Source organism: Macaca fascicularis, chromosome 13 (genome assembly GCF_037993035.2).
Source record: "Macaca fascicularis isolate 582-1 chromosome 13, T2T-MFA8v1.1".
Taxonomy (NCBI): Eukaryota; Metazoa; Chordata; class Mammalia; order Primates; family Cercopithecidae; genus Macaca; species Macaca fascicularis.
In genome coordinates this window covers 3,708,956-3,724,781 of record NC_088387.1, presented here as the reverse complement: position 1 = coordinate 3,724,781, position 15,826 = coordinate 3,708,956, and the positions used below count along the sequence as shown (strand labels likewise).

The following is a 15,826-nucleotide window of genomic DNA, read 5'->3' as shown; positions in this document are numbered from 1 at the left end:
ATATCGTTGTACTACAACTGTTAGTCCATTCTTCCATTGATGAATTTTTTGGAGTGTTTCCAGTTTTGAGCTATTAAGACTGAAGCACTATAAAAACTTTTTTTTTTCTCTTTTTTCTTTGCAGAACTTACAATCTGTGAAGATTCTCATACACGTCTTTTGGGAGACATTTTTTTTCATTCCTCTTGGGTAAATGACTAGAAATAAAATTTCTGAGGCATACAGTGTGTTTACTTTGTTAGAAACTACTAAACAGTTCTCCAAAGCAATCATACCATTTTATACTCCAACCAGCAATGTATGAGAGTTCTGTTTTATTTCATTTTCTCACCAATGTGTGATATAGCTAGTCTTTGGTTTTAACCTTTTTAGAGAGTGTGAAATACTGCCTCATTTTGGTTTTATTTTGCATTTCCCTGATGTCTAAAGATGTTTACCAATTTTTCATGATCTTTATTGGCCATTTGTATATCTTTTCTGAAATGTTGGTCAAATATTTGACATGGGAAGACCGGTGATGAAACCATATAAGTGGCTTCTTCAACAGGGTATGCGTTTTACCTATCATGTAGTAGATTAAAACCAAGACAAGAAAAGCACTCAGCACTTCAAGCCTGACATTGAAATATCCTGGGGTTAAGTTGAACGTTTTGGTGAAATTTTATGGAAGGGCCCCCCTTCTGCCTTCTCACCAGCTGTTGGTGCCAAAGTGCCTTTGCCACATTATTCTTGGGCAGCTCCCTCATTTTATAGGTTTCAAAGCTGCGCAACAGATGCTCGGGCTGTAGCTGCTTGTGTGGCTGTTTCTGAACTTATCCTTCCTCCACTTCTACCAGGCAGGCTACAGAGTCCTGGCAATGAATAGCTCTTGCTTGTCCTGCCAAGTTTTCTTCACGGCTGAAGAGAGACTTCACCTCCTACTTCCTGTCCTATAATTCAGTTGTTAATTATTTTTCCTGAGTGCATGGATAAACAAACAAATGAATAAATCAACAAGAAGCTAAGCCATCAGGACCTGAGTGCAAACCCATTATGATAGTAACTGGCATCTCTACGAAGCACTGTAGTTTGTAACATGTTTTTACATATAAAATTTATTTTTATCTTCAAAACAAAGTCATGGGGCATTATTATCATCTCCATTTTACAGATGAGGAAAATTAAGGCTCGGGGAGGTTAAATGAGTTGCCCATGGTCATCATCCTCCTTGGCTGTTGTTCCTGAGAAGGGAGAACTGTGCCTGGGATTCACAAATAATGACATGGCAGAGACAACCCAGTCTGTATTAGCACAGACTAGTGTTGGGAGGGAGGCAGGTGGGGACGCAGAGGGCGAGGGGACCAAGGGAGCCTGAGATGCTGGATTCCTTTAACTCCCAAAAGTGCTAACCTAGGGTAGCTCGGGGCATAAGAGCAGGTCTTTGTCTGGTATGAGTTGAGAAGCCTTGCCAGGAACTCGCACCAGAATCTGCTTCCCTGGGTATACACAGTACCTCAGTTTTCATAATCATTCCTCTCCTCCTAACTAGGACAGTACTACTTAAGCTTTTCTGTTGAAGTTTTCCGATTGCTGAGGCCATTTAATCATTAGGGATGATTGGAGTCTCCACCACTGAGGCCAGGAACCCCAGATCTGTTACGACTCCCTGGAAGCTGCCAGAGAATTGCTGCACTGAAGAGTCTTAGGAGCAGGCAACTGATTTGAGCGGGGAGGAGACCAGGCCACAGAGTTTTATTTGTGTAGCACAGACATTGCTTGCATATAGATTGTGTTTTTATTCTGGGGACTGATGGAGATTATGACAGGTGCCAAGGTACCCTTAAGCCCCTCCTGGAAATATCAGTACAACTCACATGTAGCCGTTCTTGGTATCCCTGGGAAGAGATGGAGATTTATTCAGTATATTTCTTCTTAGGGACAAGAAATTCCTAAGATCGTTATATAATAGTACCCACACCTAACCATCCACTGGGTCAGTAGGGTATTGCAGTTAAGAGTTAGGCTTTAGAGTATAACAAACTTAGGTCATTCCCCTTCCTGTTATTCTACCAGTCATACCATACAACGTCAGTGCATATTAACTACATTATTATTACTGGTGGAGAAAATATAAAGTGATACAAAGCCACTTTAGACTTAGTTAACTCATTAATTTGTATTTTAGAGATGACAACAGCACCTACGAACACTTGACAGATAGTGGTATAAAATCTATGAGTGGTGTCATTTATCCAGACCACAGACAATGCTTTCTATCCAGATGGACTTGGACCTGTTGCAATGATTGCTCTGCAGGGTCATTTATCCACTGTGCTGGCACTTCTGATATAGTGGAAGAGTACAGATTTTGGAATTGTACAGTCCTAGGTTCAAATCCTGGCTCTGTCACATGCTAACTATGCCATCTTTGTCAAGTTACTTAGCTTCTCTGAGTCACAGTTTCCTCATCTCTAAAATAAGGGATAATAACTGCCCCACAGGGCCAGTGGAGGATTGAGTCATATAATATCCATAGGAACCTGACAAACGTTGGGTGTTCAATTGTTCTCTCACAGTTTGAACAGAACAATCCACATCAGTTTGAAAACAACTGGTTGAGTTGCGGAAGCCTGGACATTAAGACCCTCATACCTAGAAGGACTTGTAGCCCCACTAACTGAGAGCTGAAAGATAAGTATTCTTCACATTCAGCAGTGCTTTAAATGTTTTATTAACACTTACTTCTTCCAGTGCACGTAGGGACAGCCCTAGCCTCCACCTGCTCTCTTTTCCCTAACTTATCATTCTTTCTTAACTTCTTCTTAATCTCCCTTTCTTGAACTTTCTCATTGCACTTAGCCTGGAAGCCTCAGGTAAGTGGCTCTACTCACCCTGCAGTGAAGTGGGTCATGGGCACAATGTGGCTGGTGATAGACTACGGGTTTCTAAGGCCTGCCTCAGGGCAGTTAGGCTTCTGCAATATCCCTTATTCAAGAGTGGTCCTGACCGCAGTGTTGCCGGGGGTGGAGTAGACCCTCCATGGGTCACTTTCCTGAGAGTCAGGCAGGAAGCATCCATTGGCTTGGAACAACCCTGCCAGTCTTCCAGGGATGGAAGGCTAGAGGCCGTGCCAGGGACGTCTGTTCTACAAGCAGGAAGGCAGGCAAGGCAGAAGTGAATGCCAGTGGACTGTGCAGACCTCAGCTTGGAAGGGCATGTTCTCCTGGGAGCGGAGGTTGTTTTATCGCCAGGGAGCTGGGAAGTTGCCTGTGGCTTTGTCCTCCTGTTTCCCGTACAGCGGCCTCGCACCTTTCTTCACTCGGTGGATGTGGGGGAGGACTGTGTGCAGTCTGAGAAACTGGTCACGCTTGTGGAAGGACCCACACCAGACTTCTTCCTCCCCTCTGCGCAATGTGCTTTGCCTGTTTCAAGAACCTCCCTTCCATTTCCTGTTCCTGGGGCTGCACAATGAGCTTCCTGTCTTCCCTTGGACATAAGCCTGAAGAAAGATACTCTCTTCTTGGAGAAGTTTTCATCCCTGGCTGTATGCTTTTTTCCCATATCCTTAGCAAGGATGGACAAGTGAGTACCCACGTTGCTACTCCCTGGTTTTGCACTGATCTCCCAGAGCGAGTGACCACACTTGCACCTGCTTGTCAGAAGTGGGACTGGAGTAAGGAGCCAAGTTCACCTATAATGATCATGTGACATACTGGCTTGAGATCATGTGACATATTGGTATGGGGATCATGTGACATTGGAATGGGGAACAAAGAGCAGGAGACTCAGCATTTCAGGTAAATAACCAATCCAAGAATAAAAATTGCTAGTATTTCCTGTTTTCTTATTTAAAGCGAATTATCTGTTTCTTATTTGCAAATTTAGAAGCTGTTTGGCACAGTTTTAGCTATCTAGAAACAATCTATCAAAATATGCCTCCTGAGCAGCCTGGGGGTTCATTAGATTAATTAATTAATAGTGGTTAATCAACCCTTTGAAATCCTCTTATTAATGGGGTCACCTAAGTCCTAAGTACTATTATAACCAGGCCTAATGAGGTCAATGGTTTAAAGAGAGGGTTTTAAACCGTATATAAAGCTCCTCTAATGATCGTTGGTACAGGACGAAGGTAAGAAAAGCCAGGTGAGTCTTCATCCTGGTGTTTAAAAGTTTCCTCCACAGCAGTAGACGACACTGACGTCTATTCAGTTGAAGCCGGGTATGCAGTGATCTACTGACTAATGGATTCTCCAATTGTTAAACCTATGTTACAGGACAAAGGCCACCGCTTTGGAAAAGCTTGAAGTGCAGTTTGCTGCTGAGTAGAGAAGACATTTGCAAACAGAGAGGGGAGATTTTCTCTGTAAGGTTGCAAACGAGGTTAGTGCTGGCCTTCTTATATCTTGTAAAACTTATCAGCTACCATTTGAATGAAACCAAGAATAGAGTTGATTGAGGAAGAAATGGAGCAGAGGAAACCTCTTCTAAGTCATGTTCTTTGATGCTCCTGTTGGTATTTTGTTTTATTTTGTTTTCCCTACCGAGACCCTAGTGTAATAATGGAAACACCCAGGCATGGTGGCGCACATATACGGCCCCAGCTACTCGGGAGGCTGAGGTGGGAGGATCGCCCGAGCCCAGGAGTTTGAGGCCATAGTGAGCTATGATTATACCACTGCCCTCCAGCCTGGGTGACAGAGCAAGATCCCATTTTTAAACAAACAAATGAAAAACCAAAACTGATCCTTGAAGGCAGGGGTAGGGCGAATAGAAAGAAAGGATCAGTTTTTTTTAAAGAAAGGGAACAAAATTGTGGGGTTACCAAGCTTAGAGATGGGATGGGAGTGTATATCTGGTTACATACGTAAGATATGCATGGCCCATGTCAATATGAAATTGGATTGAAGTGAGTTGGGATTTTATGCTTAGCAAAGAGAGTGTGCTAACAAACCATGTACTGAGCCTGTGAGAATACTATCTTGAAACTGGGAAATGAATAGTGGATTGGAAACAACTCTGAACTTTTTAAAATAACAACGCAAATTTTTCTTTAGGAAATTTTCAAGTTTTAAAATTAACTAGTTTCTATTTCAAATCAGAGCAGGTCCTGGAAGATCAGATTCCCCGCCATGTTATCCTCTGTGGTGTTTTGGGGACTAATTGCCCTCATTGGTAAGTCACTGGCTGAGATTTAGCATTGTTTACGGGGTATCCACAGAAACTTCCAGCACAATAATGAATCAGAAAGAGCAATGATTACCCGCAATGGAAGAGTGAGCTCTCATTCTGACCAGCTTGGCCATTAATCAACTATTATTTCTATAATTAACAGTGTGTTCTGCTTGCTAAGCAGGTGAAAAACAGGATGTATGGGAATTTCAAATAATCTAATATTTATTGATCTGCTTACTTCCTGTCTGACAATGCACCTATCAGACTGGATATCTTACTGAGAGGTATATGGAACAGTGCCTTGGAAGCAAAACACATGAAGAGGAAATTATCAATGCCAAGCAGTGGATGAGAATTCAATGTGTGTTGGGGAAAAAAGCACTAGTCTGGGAAAGGTTTGGGAGGAAGAGCTCACATCCAACTAGAATGCTCAGATGTGAAAGACTTTTAGGGGGGACGTGTCAATTGAAGAATGCTTGGTGATTTAATAAGAAAAGGGAAGAGGCTGCTGGATGGGAAGAATGATTTCAGTAAAAGAGGAGAGGCAGAAATGAATGAAAAGTCTTTGGGTTGGTGTGGCCTGGACAGAAGAGGGGATTTCTCGGGGGAAGGCTGGAAAGATAGGTTGGTGAGTTGGTAAGAGATCTTGAATAAGAGAATGTTAAAACTGTGACCTAAGCAAAATGAAAAGCCATTATGAGCAATGTTCAAGTTGTCTTTAATTATAGAATGGTGACTGAAAAGAAAGTGTTTCTAAAATGTTTAATTCTAAATTTGGAAAGACAAGGCTACCCAAAAGTAATTTCCAGTCACTTATGGTCCAAAGCAGGGCAACCTAGTTTTAAATTTTTACTCCTTTTTAAATTGGCAGGTGAGAGCAGAGTTAAATAGCCAGCAGATTAATTATGAGCTACCATATTAGCTGTGTGTAGCTGAAAAGTGACTCTTAATTTAAAAAGGGCTTGTGTGTTTGTAATGCCTACACAAGCAGTGTAGGTTCCATGGTCATATTCCAGTTCCCTTAAAGCAGTGGTTCATAAACTTTATGTGTAAGAGTCAACTGGGAATGCTGGGCAAAGTGCAGCTTCTTTAGCCTTATACTGCAAGATTCTGGTTCAGTAGATCTGGTGTGAAGAGCCCAGTGATAAGCATTTTTTTTTTTTTTTTTTTTTTTTTTTGAGATGCAGTCTTGCTCAGTCGCCCAGGCTGGAGTGCAGTGGCGCAATCTTGGCTCACTGCAAGCTCTGCCTCCCGGGTTCACACCATTCTCCTGCCTCAGCCTCCCGAGTAGCTGGGACTATAGGTGCCTGCCACCATGCCCAGCTAATTTTTTTGTATTTTAGTAGAGATGGGGTTTCACTGGGTTAGCCAGGATGGTCTTGATCTCCTGACCTCGTGATCTGCCAGCCTCAGCTTCCCAAAGTGCTGGGATTACAGGAGTGAGCCACTGCACCCAGCCCAGTGATAAGAATTTTTAATAAGCATGTGTGGTAACTTTGATGCCTGTGATCTGTGGGCCACACAGTGAGCCTGGCAAAGACTGCCTCCCAGTGAAAGGACATTGAACCTGTCAATATAGGGACACTTGATCCAGATAATTTAAACAATCCCTTTCTGTCTCATTCCTTCATCCATCCAACTATCCATTCTTCCATTCAGCAAATATTTATTAAATGTCCACTTTATGCCAAGCATTGTTCCAGGTGCTGAGGAGGATATAGCAGAGAAAAACATCTAGTATCTGACCTAATGAAATTTATCTTCTAGTGAGAGGAACGAACAGAAAGAGAGTGAGAGGAAAAAAGGAAGAGAGAGGGAAAGAGTGAGAGGAAAGAAGGGAGATAAAAACATTTCACCTGTAAAAATTTTTGATGTGTCTCTAACATATAAGGACCAGCTCTAGCACAAAAAGATGTTCCTGGTTCATCTTGAACATTTTCTGCCCCAGGCTAGCAATCAGCCATTATTCTGAGGAGTGCTGGTTCCTCTTAGCAGGAAATGGTATTTAGAGACCACAGTGTGGGAAGTAAAAGTGCTCCATTGCTATGGAGTTGTCATTTATTTCAGGTGTTTTCAGTGGTGGGAACTAGAAAATACATATTTTTAAAAGAAAAACAATTATGCATTCAGATATTTCACATTTATATTTAAGAATGCAAGCATTTTATATCAGTTTTATATTTGTACCTCTGCTATCTTACACTAAAAATCCTAGTTCTAATGACATTAGCATTATTACTTATATACATACAGTAGTGTCAAAATAACTATGACAGTATTACCAACCAATATTGAGACAGTAAATATAATTTAAGATTTTCTTGTGATTATTTATGTTCATTGGATGTATTCCTACGTAGTAGTATACACTTATATGGATATATTTTAAAGTCACTTGAGATAATTCTCCTCTATGTGTTTATTAATTTTTCAATTTGTTATAGAGTTATGTTCATTTGTTTTTCTTTTTTATGGATTCCTTTTCTCCCTATTTGATTTAATTTTAAAATTTATGATAACATTTACATGGTTCCAAAATAAAAACTTTTTAAAAGATACAGTTAGTCTATCCTCTATCCCTGTTCCCTTTACCTTCCTCTTACCTTCTCCATAACTAACAATTTTTACCAGTTTTTCATTCATCCTTGTATTGTTTCTTTTGAAAATATGAGCAAATCACACAAAATATACAATTGTATTTTCTCCCCTTTCTTACACAAAGAGTACAATTCTATAAATACTATTTTGTCCCTGGAGAGAATTTTACAGGAGTATATACAGGTCTCGCTCTTTCCTTTTGCAGTTGCACAGTACTCCACTGTGGACGTAGCATCACTTACTCAACCAGTCCCTACATTAATGACGTTTGTGTTGTTTGCAGTCCTTTGCTGTTATAAACTGCTGGGATGAACAGCCTGTTGTAAAACTGTGTTCCACAGCAATGTGTGAGACAGCCTATTTCCTCACAGCCTCTCCCACAGAGCATATTATCAAACCTTTGGGCTCTTGCCACCTAAAGAGTTGGAAAATGCTGTCATAATGATGTTTTAATGTGGCCTTTGTCTTCTTCTGAGTGTGGTTTAACATCTTTTATATGTTTAAGGACCATTTTCTTTTTTTGTCTATAAACTGTCTATGTATTCTGCTGATAAGGTGATATTTGGACAGAGACCTGAAGACATGATCGTGTAGATACCTGGAGGAATAGCATTCTAGACAAAACGAACCACAAACATAAAGGCTTTGAGGCAGACACCTGCCTGGCATGTTGAAGGATAAACACAAGGAAGAATGCAGCTGGAGGAGAGTGAGCAAAGGGAAGGAGAAATAGGAACAGGAGCAGCCAGATCTAGTAGGTCTTGGAGGCTGCAGGATGGACTCGGCTATTCCCCTAAAGGAGGAGAAAGCCACTGGAAGGTTAAGACAGAAGACTGATAGCAGCCTGTGCATATTCCCACAGGGCCACTCTGTCTGCTAGGTAGAGGATCGGCTGCAGGAGTGAATCAGGGAGGTCAGTTAGGAGGCTGTTAGGAGAGTCCAGATGAGCAATGACGCTGGTTGGGACCATGGCAGTAGCAGAGGTGGCAGGAGTGGTTAGATTCTATTTTTTTTTTTTTTTTTTTTGAGACCGAGTTTCGCTCTTTTTGCCCAGGCTGGAGTGCAATGGCGTGATCTCAGCTCACTGCATCCTCCTCCTCCTGGGTTCAAGTGATTCTCCTGCCTCAGCCTCCCGAGTTGCTGGGATTATAGGCGTGTGCCACCACGCCTGGCTCATTTTGTATTTTTAGTAGAGATGAGGTTTCTCCATGTTGGTCAGACTGGTCTTGAACTCCCAACCTCAGGTGATCCTCCTGCCTCAGCCTCCCAAAGTGCTGGGATTACAGGTGTGAGCCACCACACCCAGCCAGATTCTATTTTTTTTACATCAAACATTTTAACAAAGACTTTTTTTTTTTTTTTTTTTTTTGAGATTTGAGACAGGGTCTTGTTCCGTTGCCCAGGCTGGAGTGCAGTGGCACCATCAAAGCTCACTGCAGCCTCGACCTCCCGGGTTCAATCACTCTTCCTGTCTCAGTCTCCCACGCAGCTGGGACTACTGGCATGTGCCACTACACCAGCCTAAGTTTTGTATTTTTTGTAGAAACGAGTTTTGCCAGCTGGTCTCGAACTCCCAGGCTCAAGCAATCCTCCTGCCTTAGCCTCTCAAAGTGCTGGGATTCTAGGCATGAGCCACCACATCCAGCCCAAAGTACTGTCTTATAACAAATATTTGGACTCTTAAGGTACAAATTAAAAGCCCTTGAAACAGTTAGAACAAACTTTTCAGCATTACAGAAAATAACCTTGTATCTCCCTTAGCAAAAGCTCTGCCTCTCCTTTAACAGGTAGACTTGGACAGAAACTCACTTTTTAAAGACAGAACAAAAAAACAAGAATAGATTTGACTTAAATCATTTTGGTAAATTCAATTTTTACTTCTAATTTTATTAGACAGACATACATAGGTACTCACCTTCATAGTAAATGATATAAAATAAGAATATATTTAAATTGTTATGGTACCCTTCTTTCTTATCTTTCTAAACAAAGGCAAATTGTTAATCCAAATGTTAACACTCCCAGAAGCATTTGTGTCAGAAATGTTTTAAAATTCCTCTCAAGACAATAGACACTGGGGACTCTAAAAGGAGGCAGGGAGGGAGGGAGGCAAGGGTTGAAAACCACACATCAGGTACTGTGTTCACTATTTGGGTGAAGGATCAATAGAAGGCCAATCCTCAACATCACACAATACGCCCATGTAACAAACCTGCACGTGTACCCGCTGAATCTTAAAAAACAAAACAAAACCTCTCAAGTTTCCTGCTTAAAAACCGTCTGTCAGTTTTAATTCTGACATACAGGATGGTATGACTACAGTGCCTGAAATCCTTTGGGAGGCCAAGGAGAGAGGATGGTTTGAGCCCAGGAGTTTGAGACTAGCTTGGGCAACATAGCAAAAACCCCATCTTTACAAAAAGATAAAATAAGCCAGGCCTGGTGATGTGCGCCTGTGGTTCCAGCTACTCAGGAGGCTGGGGTGGGAGAGTCGTTTGAGCCCAGGTGTTGGTACCTGCAGCGAGCTATGATCATGTCACTGCACTCCAGCCTGGACAACAGAGCAAGACCTTGTCTCTAAAAAACAAAGGAAAAAAAAGACTGCATATGTATTTAGGATCTATAAGAGATGAATTTCATAATATTTTGCATAGTGTCTTTGGATTAAGTGCTGTGTTAATACAAAACAACAAAAAAGGTCGGAGCAGAGTGGGCACGGGGATCTTCTGTCTGATGAACAAATAATGGCAACAAGAGAGTTGGGGAGTTCTGTCTGTGGCCTTCCGCCTTTGGTTTAGTGATGTTGATTGCAGCAACCCAAGCAATATCTTCTCACAGGATTCATGTGAGTTATGCTTCCGCCTCTAGGCACTTCCAGGGGCTCGTACCCCTTCACCCACTCAATGAACCCTCACCTACATCCGCGCCTGTACCACGGCTGCTACGGGGACATCATGACCATGAAGACCTCTGGCGCCACTTGTGATGCAAACAGTGTGATGAGCTGCGGTAAGTGAAAGGCAGAGCAAACATCTGGCTTTTCCCCTTTCATCATTTTCAGATTCTTTCTTAGGAAGTCACTTAATTTTGAAAAGGTATAATCATCATTATGACAATAGTACCAAAATGAAAAATGAGCAAAAAACACAATCCTGGCCAATCTAACAACCCGCTTCTTTTCATTTTCCACCCTCATTCTTTCCAAACCTTGTCCAGCTGTGTTTGTTTCCATGTGTTGAAACTACTGCTTGAATAAATATTAGAATTTGGCTTTGATTTTTGGGTGGTGCTGCTGTGTTTGCTTCATGTTACACATGAACATTTGAAGCAATACTGTTCCAAAGTCTTCTTCATCATGTTATCCTGGTTTTAGGGTGTCGGAGCTGGCAGCAACCACAAGGTCACATCGGACCCCAACCCCTCAATTTACAAATCAGAGCTCAGAGACTCAGCAAGGAGGGGGGTACTTCCCAATAACACAGAACCAGCTAGTGGCAGAGCCAGGCTAAAACATACACTGGCTGACTCCTAGTCCAAGAGGCTTCCCAGTGCACCAGTGTGGCAGAATTTTTTTGTGTGTGTGACAGAGTCTTACTTTGTACTCATTTTTGTATTTTTAGTAGAGACAGGGTTTTACCATGTTGGCCGGGCTGGTCTTGAACTCCTGACCTCAAGTGATCCATCCACCTTGGCCTCCCAAAGTCCTGGGATTACAGGCGTGAGCAATTTGAAGGAGAAAAAACAGCAGAAGTGGCACCTGTTGGGGGTTGTGGACCTGTCTGTTTCTGCAGAGATCAAAAGAATATCTTAGGATGACTGTCCCAAGCCATTAGCAGTGATCAGAGGCTGTGGCTAACTTAGCAAATTTTAAAAAATGGTTTTCTTCTGAAGTAGAAGAAACAGTTTCTTTTCTTTTTTTAACTTTAAATTCTTTCTTTCTTTTTTTTTTTTTCTGAGTTGGGCTCTCGTTATGATGCCCAGGCTGGTTTTGAACTCCTCCTGGGTTCAAGCAATCCTCCTGTTTTAGCCTTCTGAGTAGCAGGGACTGACTTCAGGCACACACTAGCATGCCCAGAAAAACAGTTTCTTTTCTATTGATGTAGGGATCCGTGGTTCTGAAATGTTTGCTGAGATGGATCTGAGGGCCATAAAACCCTACCAGACTCTGATCAAAGAAGTCGGGCAGAGACATTGCGTGGACCCTGCTGTCATTGCAGCCATCATCTCCAGGGAAAGTCATGGCGGATCTGTCCTGCAAGATGGCTGGGACCACAGGGGGCTTAAATTTGGCTTGATGCAGGTATTTAGCTAGAAACTTTCTATCAGCCCCACTTCATCCCTCCTCACAGAAGCTCAACCTCAACTAGAAATCCATTTGCAGTGCTTCCAAACCCCAGAATACCCTGGCATCTGGCTACAGGTACTTCAGCATAATTTTTTTCTTTTCTTTTTTTTGGGGGATGGAGTTCACTCTTGTTGCCCAGGCTGGAGTGCAATGGCGTGATCACGGCTCATTGCAACCTCCACTCCCGGGTTAAAGTGATTCTCCTGCCTCAGCCTCCTGAGTAGCTGGGATTACAAGCACACGCCACCATGCCTAGCTAATTTTTCGTATTTTTAGTAGAGACAGGATTTCACCTTGTTGGCCAGGCTGGTCTTGAACTCCTGACCTCAGGTGATCTGCCCGCCTCAGTCTCCCAAAGTGCTGGGATTACAAGCGTGAGCCACTGCGCCCGGCCACTCCAGCATAATTTGATCTGGGATTTCTGCAACACATCTTTTTATGTCATTCAAGGCTTATTCATTATTAGATATCCTTTAAAAAGTATTTTAGGAGTTTTATAACTACCTATTTGTGATAAATAATATGTAATACACTAAAACTGAGAAAATCTTATAAATAGCACTGTTATTACAGGTGTCCTCTTGGGGTTTGTGAAGTAGTACATTTCATCCACGTGGATCAAAACATGGTATAATTGAGCCCTACTTGAAACAACTTGTTCCTTTGGGTAAACTGGAGGAAGGGGATCCAAATTATCTGGATATTTGCTTCCAGGCTCGATTTTAAATTGTCTGCCGAAATACAGACTTCTGGCCTTCCCAGTTAGAAACAAATTTTTGTCTGAATTAGCTAGATAATTATTTCTTACTATAAATGTGTAGACTTCAGGTGTTATTTGTTTCAAAACAACTTTAACATTTTTTTTTTTTTGTATATTAGACTGTTTAGCTAAAACTATGCCATGTCCATTTCTCCCAAACCTTACTTTGTTTCTCTGACTCTCACCTCTATGAAAGAAAGAACAATAGAATTGACTCTCTGGGGATAAAGGCCGGTATCTATGACTTGAATACCAGGAGAGGAAATTAGGAATGGCAGAAAAATGTGTTACCTCATCCAGATGCTGACTTTATTATCTGAATTTTCTAGCTTGATAAACAAGCGTACCACCCTGTTGGTGCCTGGGACAGCAAAGAGCATCTTTCACAGGCTACTGGAATTCTAACAGAGAGAATCAAGGCAATCCAGAAAAAATTCCCCACGTGGAGTGCTGCTCAGCACCTCAGAGGTAGGCTGTATTCTGAGCACTTTGTTTAAATGAGCAATGAATAAGACCACTCAAGGCCAGTGTGACCCGAGACTTCTTGGGAGCATTTCCATGGGGTCAGCAGTGGCCCTGGGAGGAGCTGTCTAGAGGCTGCATTCGCACTCTCTGAACCACAGAGTTACTTTGAGTGGTCCTCCATCCTCAACCTCCATTTCCCCTCTGCAGAACACTGGGGTTCTTATTCATTGCTTATTGAGCTATTGAGTGATACCTTGAAACATAGTGACACCTGTTTCTACAAAAAAAAAAAAAAAAAAGTAGCTGGGCATGGTGACACACTCCAGTCCCAGCTACTCAGGAGGCTGAGCCAGGAGGATTGCTTGTGCCTGGGAGGTTGAGGCTGCAGTGAGCATTGATTACATCACTGCACTCCAGCCTGAGAGACAGAGTGAGACCCCATCTCTCAAAAAAAAAAAAAAAAAAAAAAAACCAAACATATATATATATATGTGTGTATATATATGTTTGCCTACCTCTCATAGGTTTTTTCCTGTTATAAGAAACTGTCAACAACTTTCCAAATTGTCTGAATGATTTTACTCTGTGAGTATTCTCAGGACTTCAGGTGCTATGTATCCAAGTGGAAATCGCTGCTTGGCTGATCACAGACCCCCTCAAGTTCAGCATCTCCCAGATGGAATTAACTCACTAACCTCCAACTATAAATTTGCTCTTTCTTCTGCATTTTACATGTCTTGGAGGCACCATAACATAGCCAGTCATCCCAGACTGAAAACCAGATTGCTCTCTTAGGCTCTCTGGTTCCTTCTCTCTTCACACCCAACCACATCAATTCCTGTTAGGTTTACCTCCTATCGGCCCATGTTATGTTCTCCACACTCTAATGGCCTTAATCAGAACAGATTCTACTCTCGACTTCAAGGTCCTTGAAGGCAGGGATCGGGACCAGGCATCTTTTTCTCTGGATATCACAGCAGAGCGCAATTATGTTAAACACATACATAACTACTAAAGATAAAATTCTAGGGTAAAATAGCATACACACGCATATGTACATGTACCCAAATAAATACGTGTGTCTTGGGTACCTTGTAGTTAGTGTGGGATCTCTCCTGGCACATAGTAGGTGCTTGAAAACATTTCCTGAATGAACAAATGAGTGAATAGATGAGTGAATTATTGTATAAATGAGAGAATGTTACAAGCATTTTCAGCAGAGGATGTACTGGGGGTCTAGTTCTGCCAGGCCTGGATTACATAAAAAAGCAAATCTGATTTTTGCAACAAGAAAAACCAAAGACTTTGGAAAAAGAGAAAGAAAGCAATCTGGAATTTTCCCAGTGATTCTTGGGGTAGCGTGTCCTTTCAGAAAGGGAGAGAGAGGGAGGAGGATTTGGGATTGCCTGCTGTGGAAGATTTGCCTGGAGAGCTAACATCTTGGCCATGCTCATTGCTTATTTCTACTGAGAGTTAATATTTGAGCCTCACTCTGTGTTTCATTTCAGGTGGTCTCTCAGCTTTCAAGTCAGGAGTTGAAGCGATTGCCACCCCAGTGGACATAGACAATGACTTCGTCAATGATATCATTGCCCGAGCTAAGTTCTATAAAAGACAAAGCTTCTAGGCAAAGCTCTGTGGGTGGGCCAGGCTGGCAGAGCGCTCAGATGGCCGCCTTTGAGAGTTTTATGTGAATGTGCTGTATTCAACACTGGCAAAGAAATGATTAAAATCATGAAAGAAAATTCATTTCCCAATTTTCTGAATGAAAATAAGAATTGAAAAAAGGAAAGAAAAATAAAAGAAATCCATCCAGTTCACAATATGCTTCCCAGGAAACGGACATATATAATTACTTTGTAGTAAATGTGAATATCACGACAAGTGGCCCCTACGTATTCCAGCCAGGCTTCATTTTTAGCCCATGATTCCAATGCCCACCTACTCCCTGTCTACCAGAATTGCTAACAAGTTAAGTAAGCCTGACCCAAGCCTTTGTCCTTTCCCCAGTATCTGCCCAAACCACTTGGGCTTTGCTGAGAAGTTCCTGACTCGTAGGCCAGCCAACCCATGGGACAATGGAGGAAAGAGGGATGGAATTCTAGCTGCATAGGAAACTGAGAGCCAACTGAGGTGAAGCTGTCATTCAAGTTACATACACCAAGTCCTTCAAACCCACAGCAACCTCCTGTGTTTCCTTTTGTGTGTGAAGATCCAGGGACTGGCTTTTCTTATTTTCAGGAGTTGCTGCCACACACTTTCTGTCACGGGGTCCACCCCTCACAAAACATGGCTGAAGATAAGCATGTAGGACCCAAATCAATTATGGTTCTTTGGTTGCAAGCAAAAGTAACCACTTATAGAAATTTTAAGCAATACAAAGAAATTACTGGAAGGCTAACAGAACCAACTGAGAAGGTCAAGGAGATGAAGAGACACCGCAACTCTGGGGTCTGGGTAGCAGGAACGGGTTAACCATACTTAACAGCATCCCCAGTAAGTGAATG

At 42.2% G+C, this 15,826-nt stretch overlaps 1 protein-coding gene across 5 annotated transcripts; it reads left to right on the top strand.

The window, feature by feature from the left end:
* The first annotated feature begins 3,728 nt into the window (after positions 1 to 3,728).
* On the top strand, positions 3,729 to 15,064 carry LYG2 (lysozyme g2). 5 transcript variants are annotated; one of them, XM_045368749.2, is made up of 7 exons: positions 3,729 to 3,776; positions 4,254 to 4,359; positions 5,084 to 5,151; positions 10,618 to 10,758; positions 11,853 to 12,049; positions 13,184 to 13,322; positions 14,828 to 15,064. In XM_045368749.2, exons 3-7 carry the CDS (start codon positions 5,109 to 5,111, stop codon positions 14,944 to 14,946), a joined length of 639 nt encoding a protein of 212 aa, XP_045224684.2. In that variant the 5' UTR covers positions 3,729 to 3,776; positions 4,254 to 4,359; positions 5,084 to 5,108; the 3' UTR covers positions 14,947 to 15,064. The 5 variants fall into 5 exon arrangements, with proteins under 5 accessions (XP_045224684.2, XP_005575122.3, XP_073867160.1 ...); XM_005575065.4 differs by having other exon boundaries at positions 5,079 to 5,151; XM_074011059.1 differs by having other exon boundaries at positions 3,729 to 4,122.
* Positions 15,065 to 15,826: the final 762 nt, after the last annotated feature.

What these genes read in the sequence shown, in the direction of transcription:
- LYG2 (XM_045368749.2), top strand. Translation starts at nt 5,109, where the DNA reads ATGTTATCCTCTGTGGTGTTTTGGGGACTAATTGCCCTCATTG. An exon ending in AAACAGTGTGATGAGCTGCG is followed by an intron (nt 10,759 to 11,852) that starts GTAAGTGAAAGG and finishes CTATTGATGTAG; the next exon opens with GGATCCGTGGTTCTGAAATG. An exon ending in TGCTGCTCAGCACCTCAGAG is followed by an intron (nt 13,323 to 14,827) that starts GTAGGCTGTATT and finishes GTTTCATTTCAG; the next exon opens with GTGGTCTCTCAGCTTTCAAG.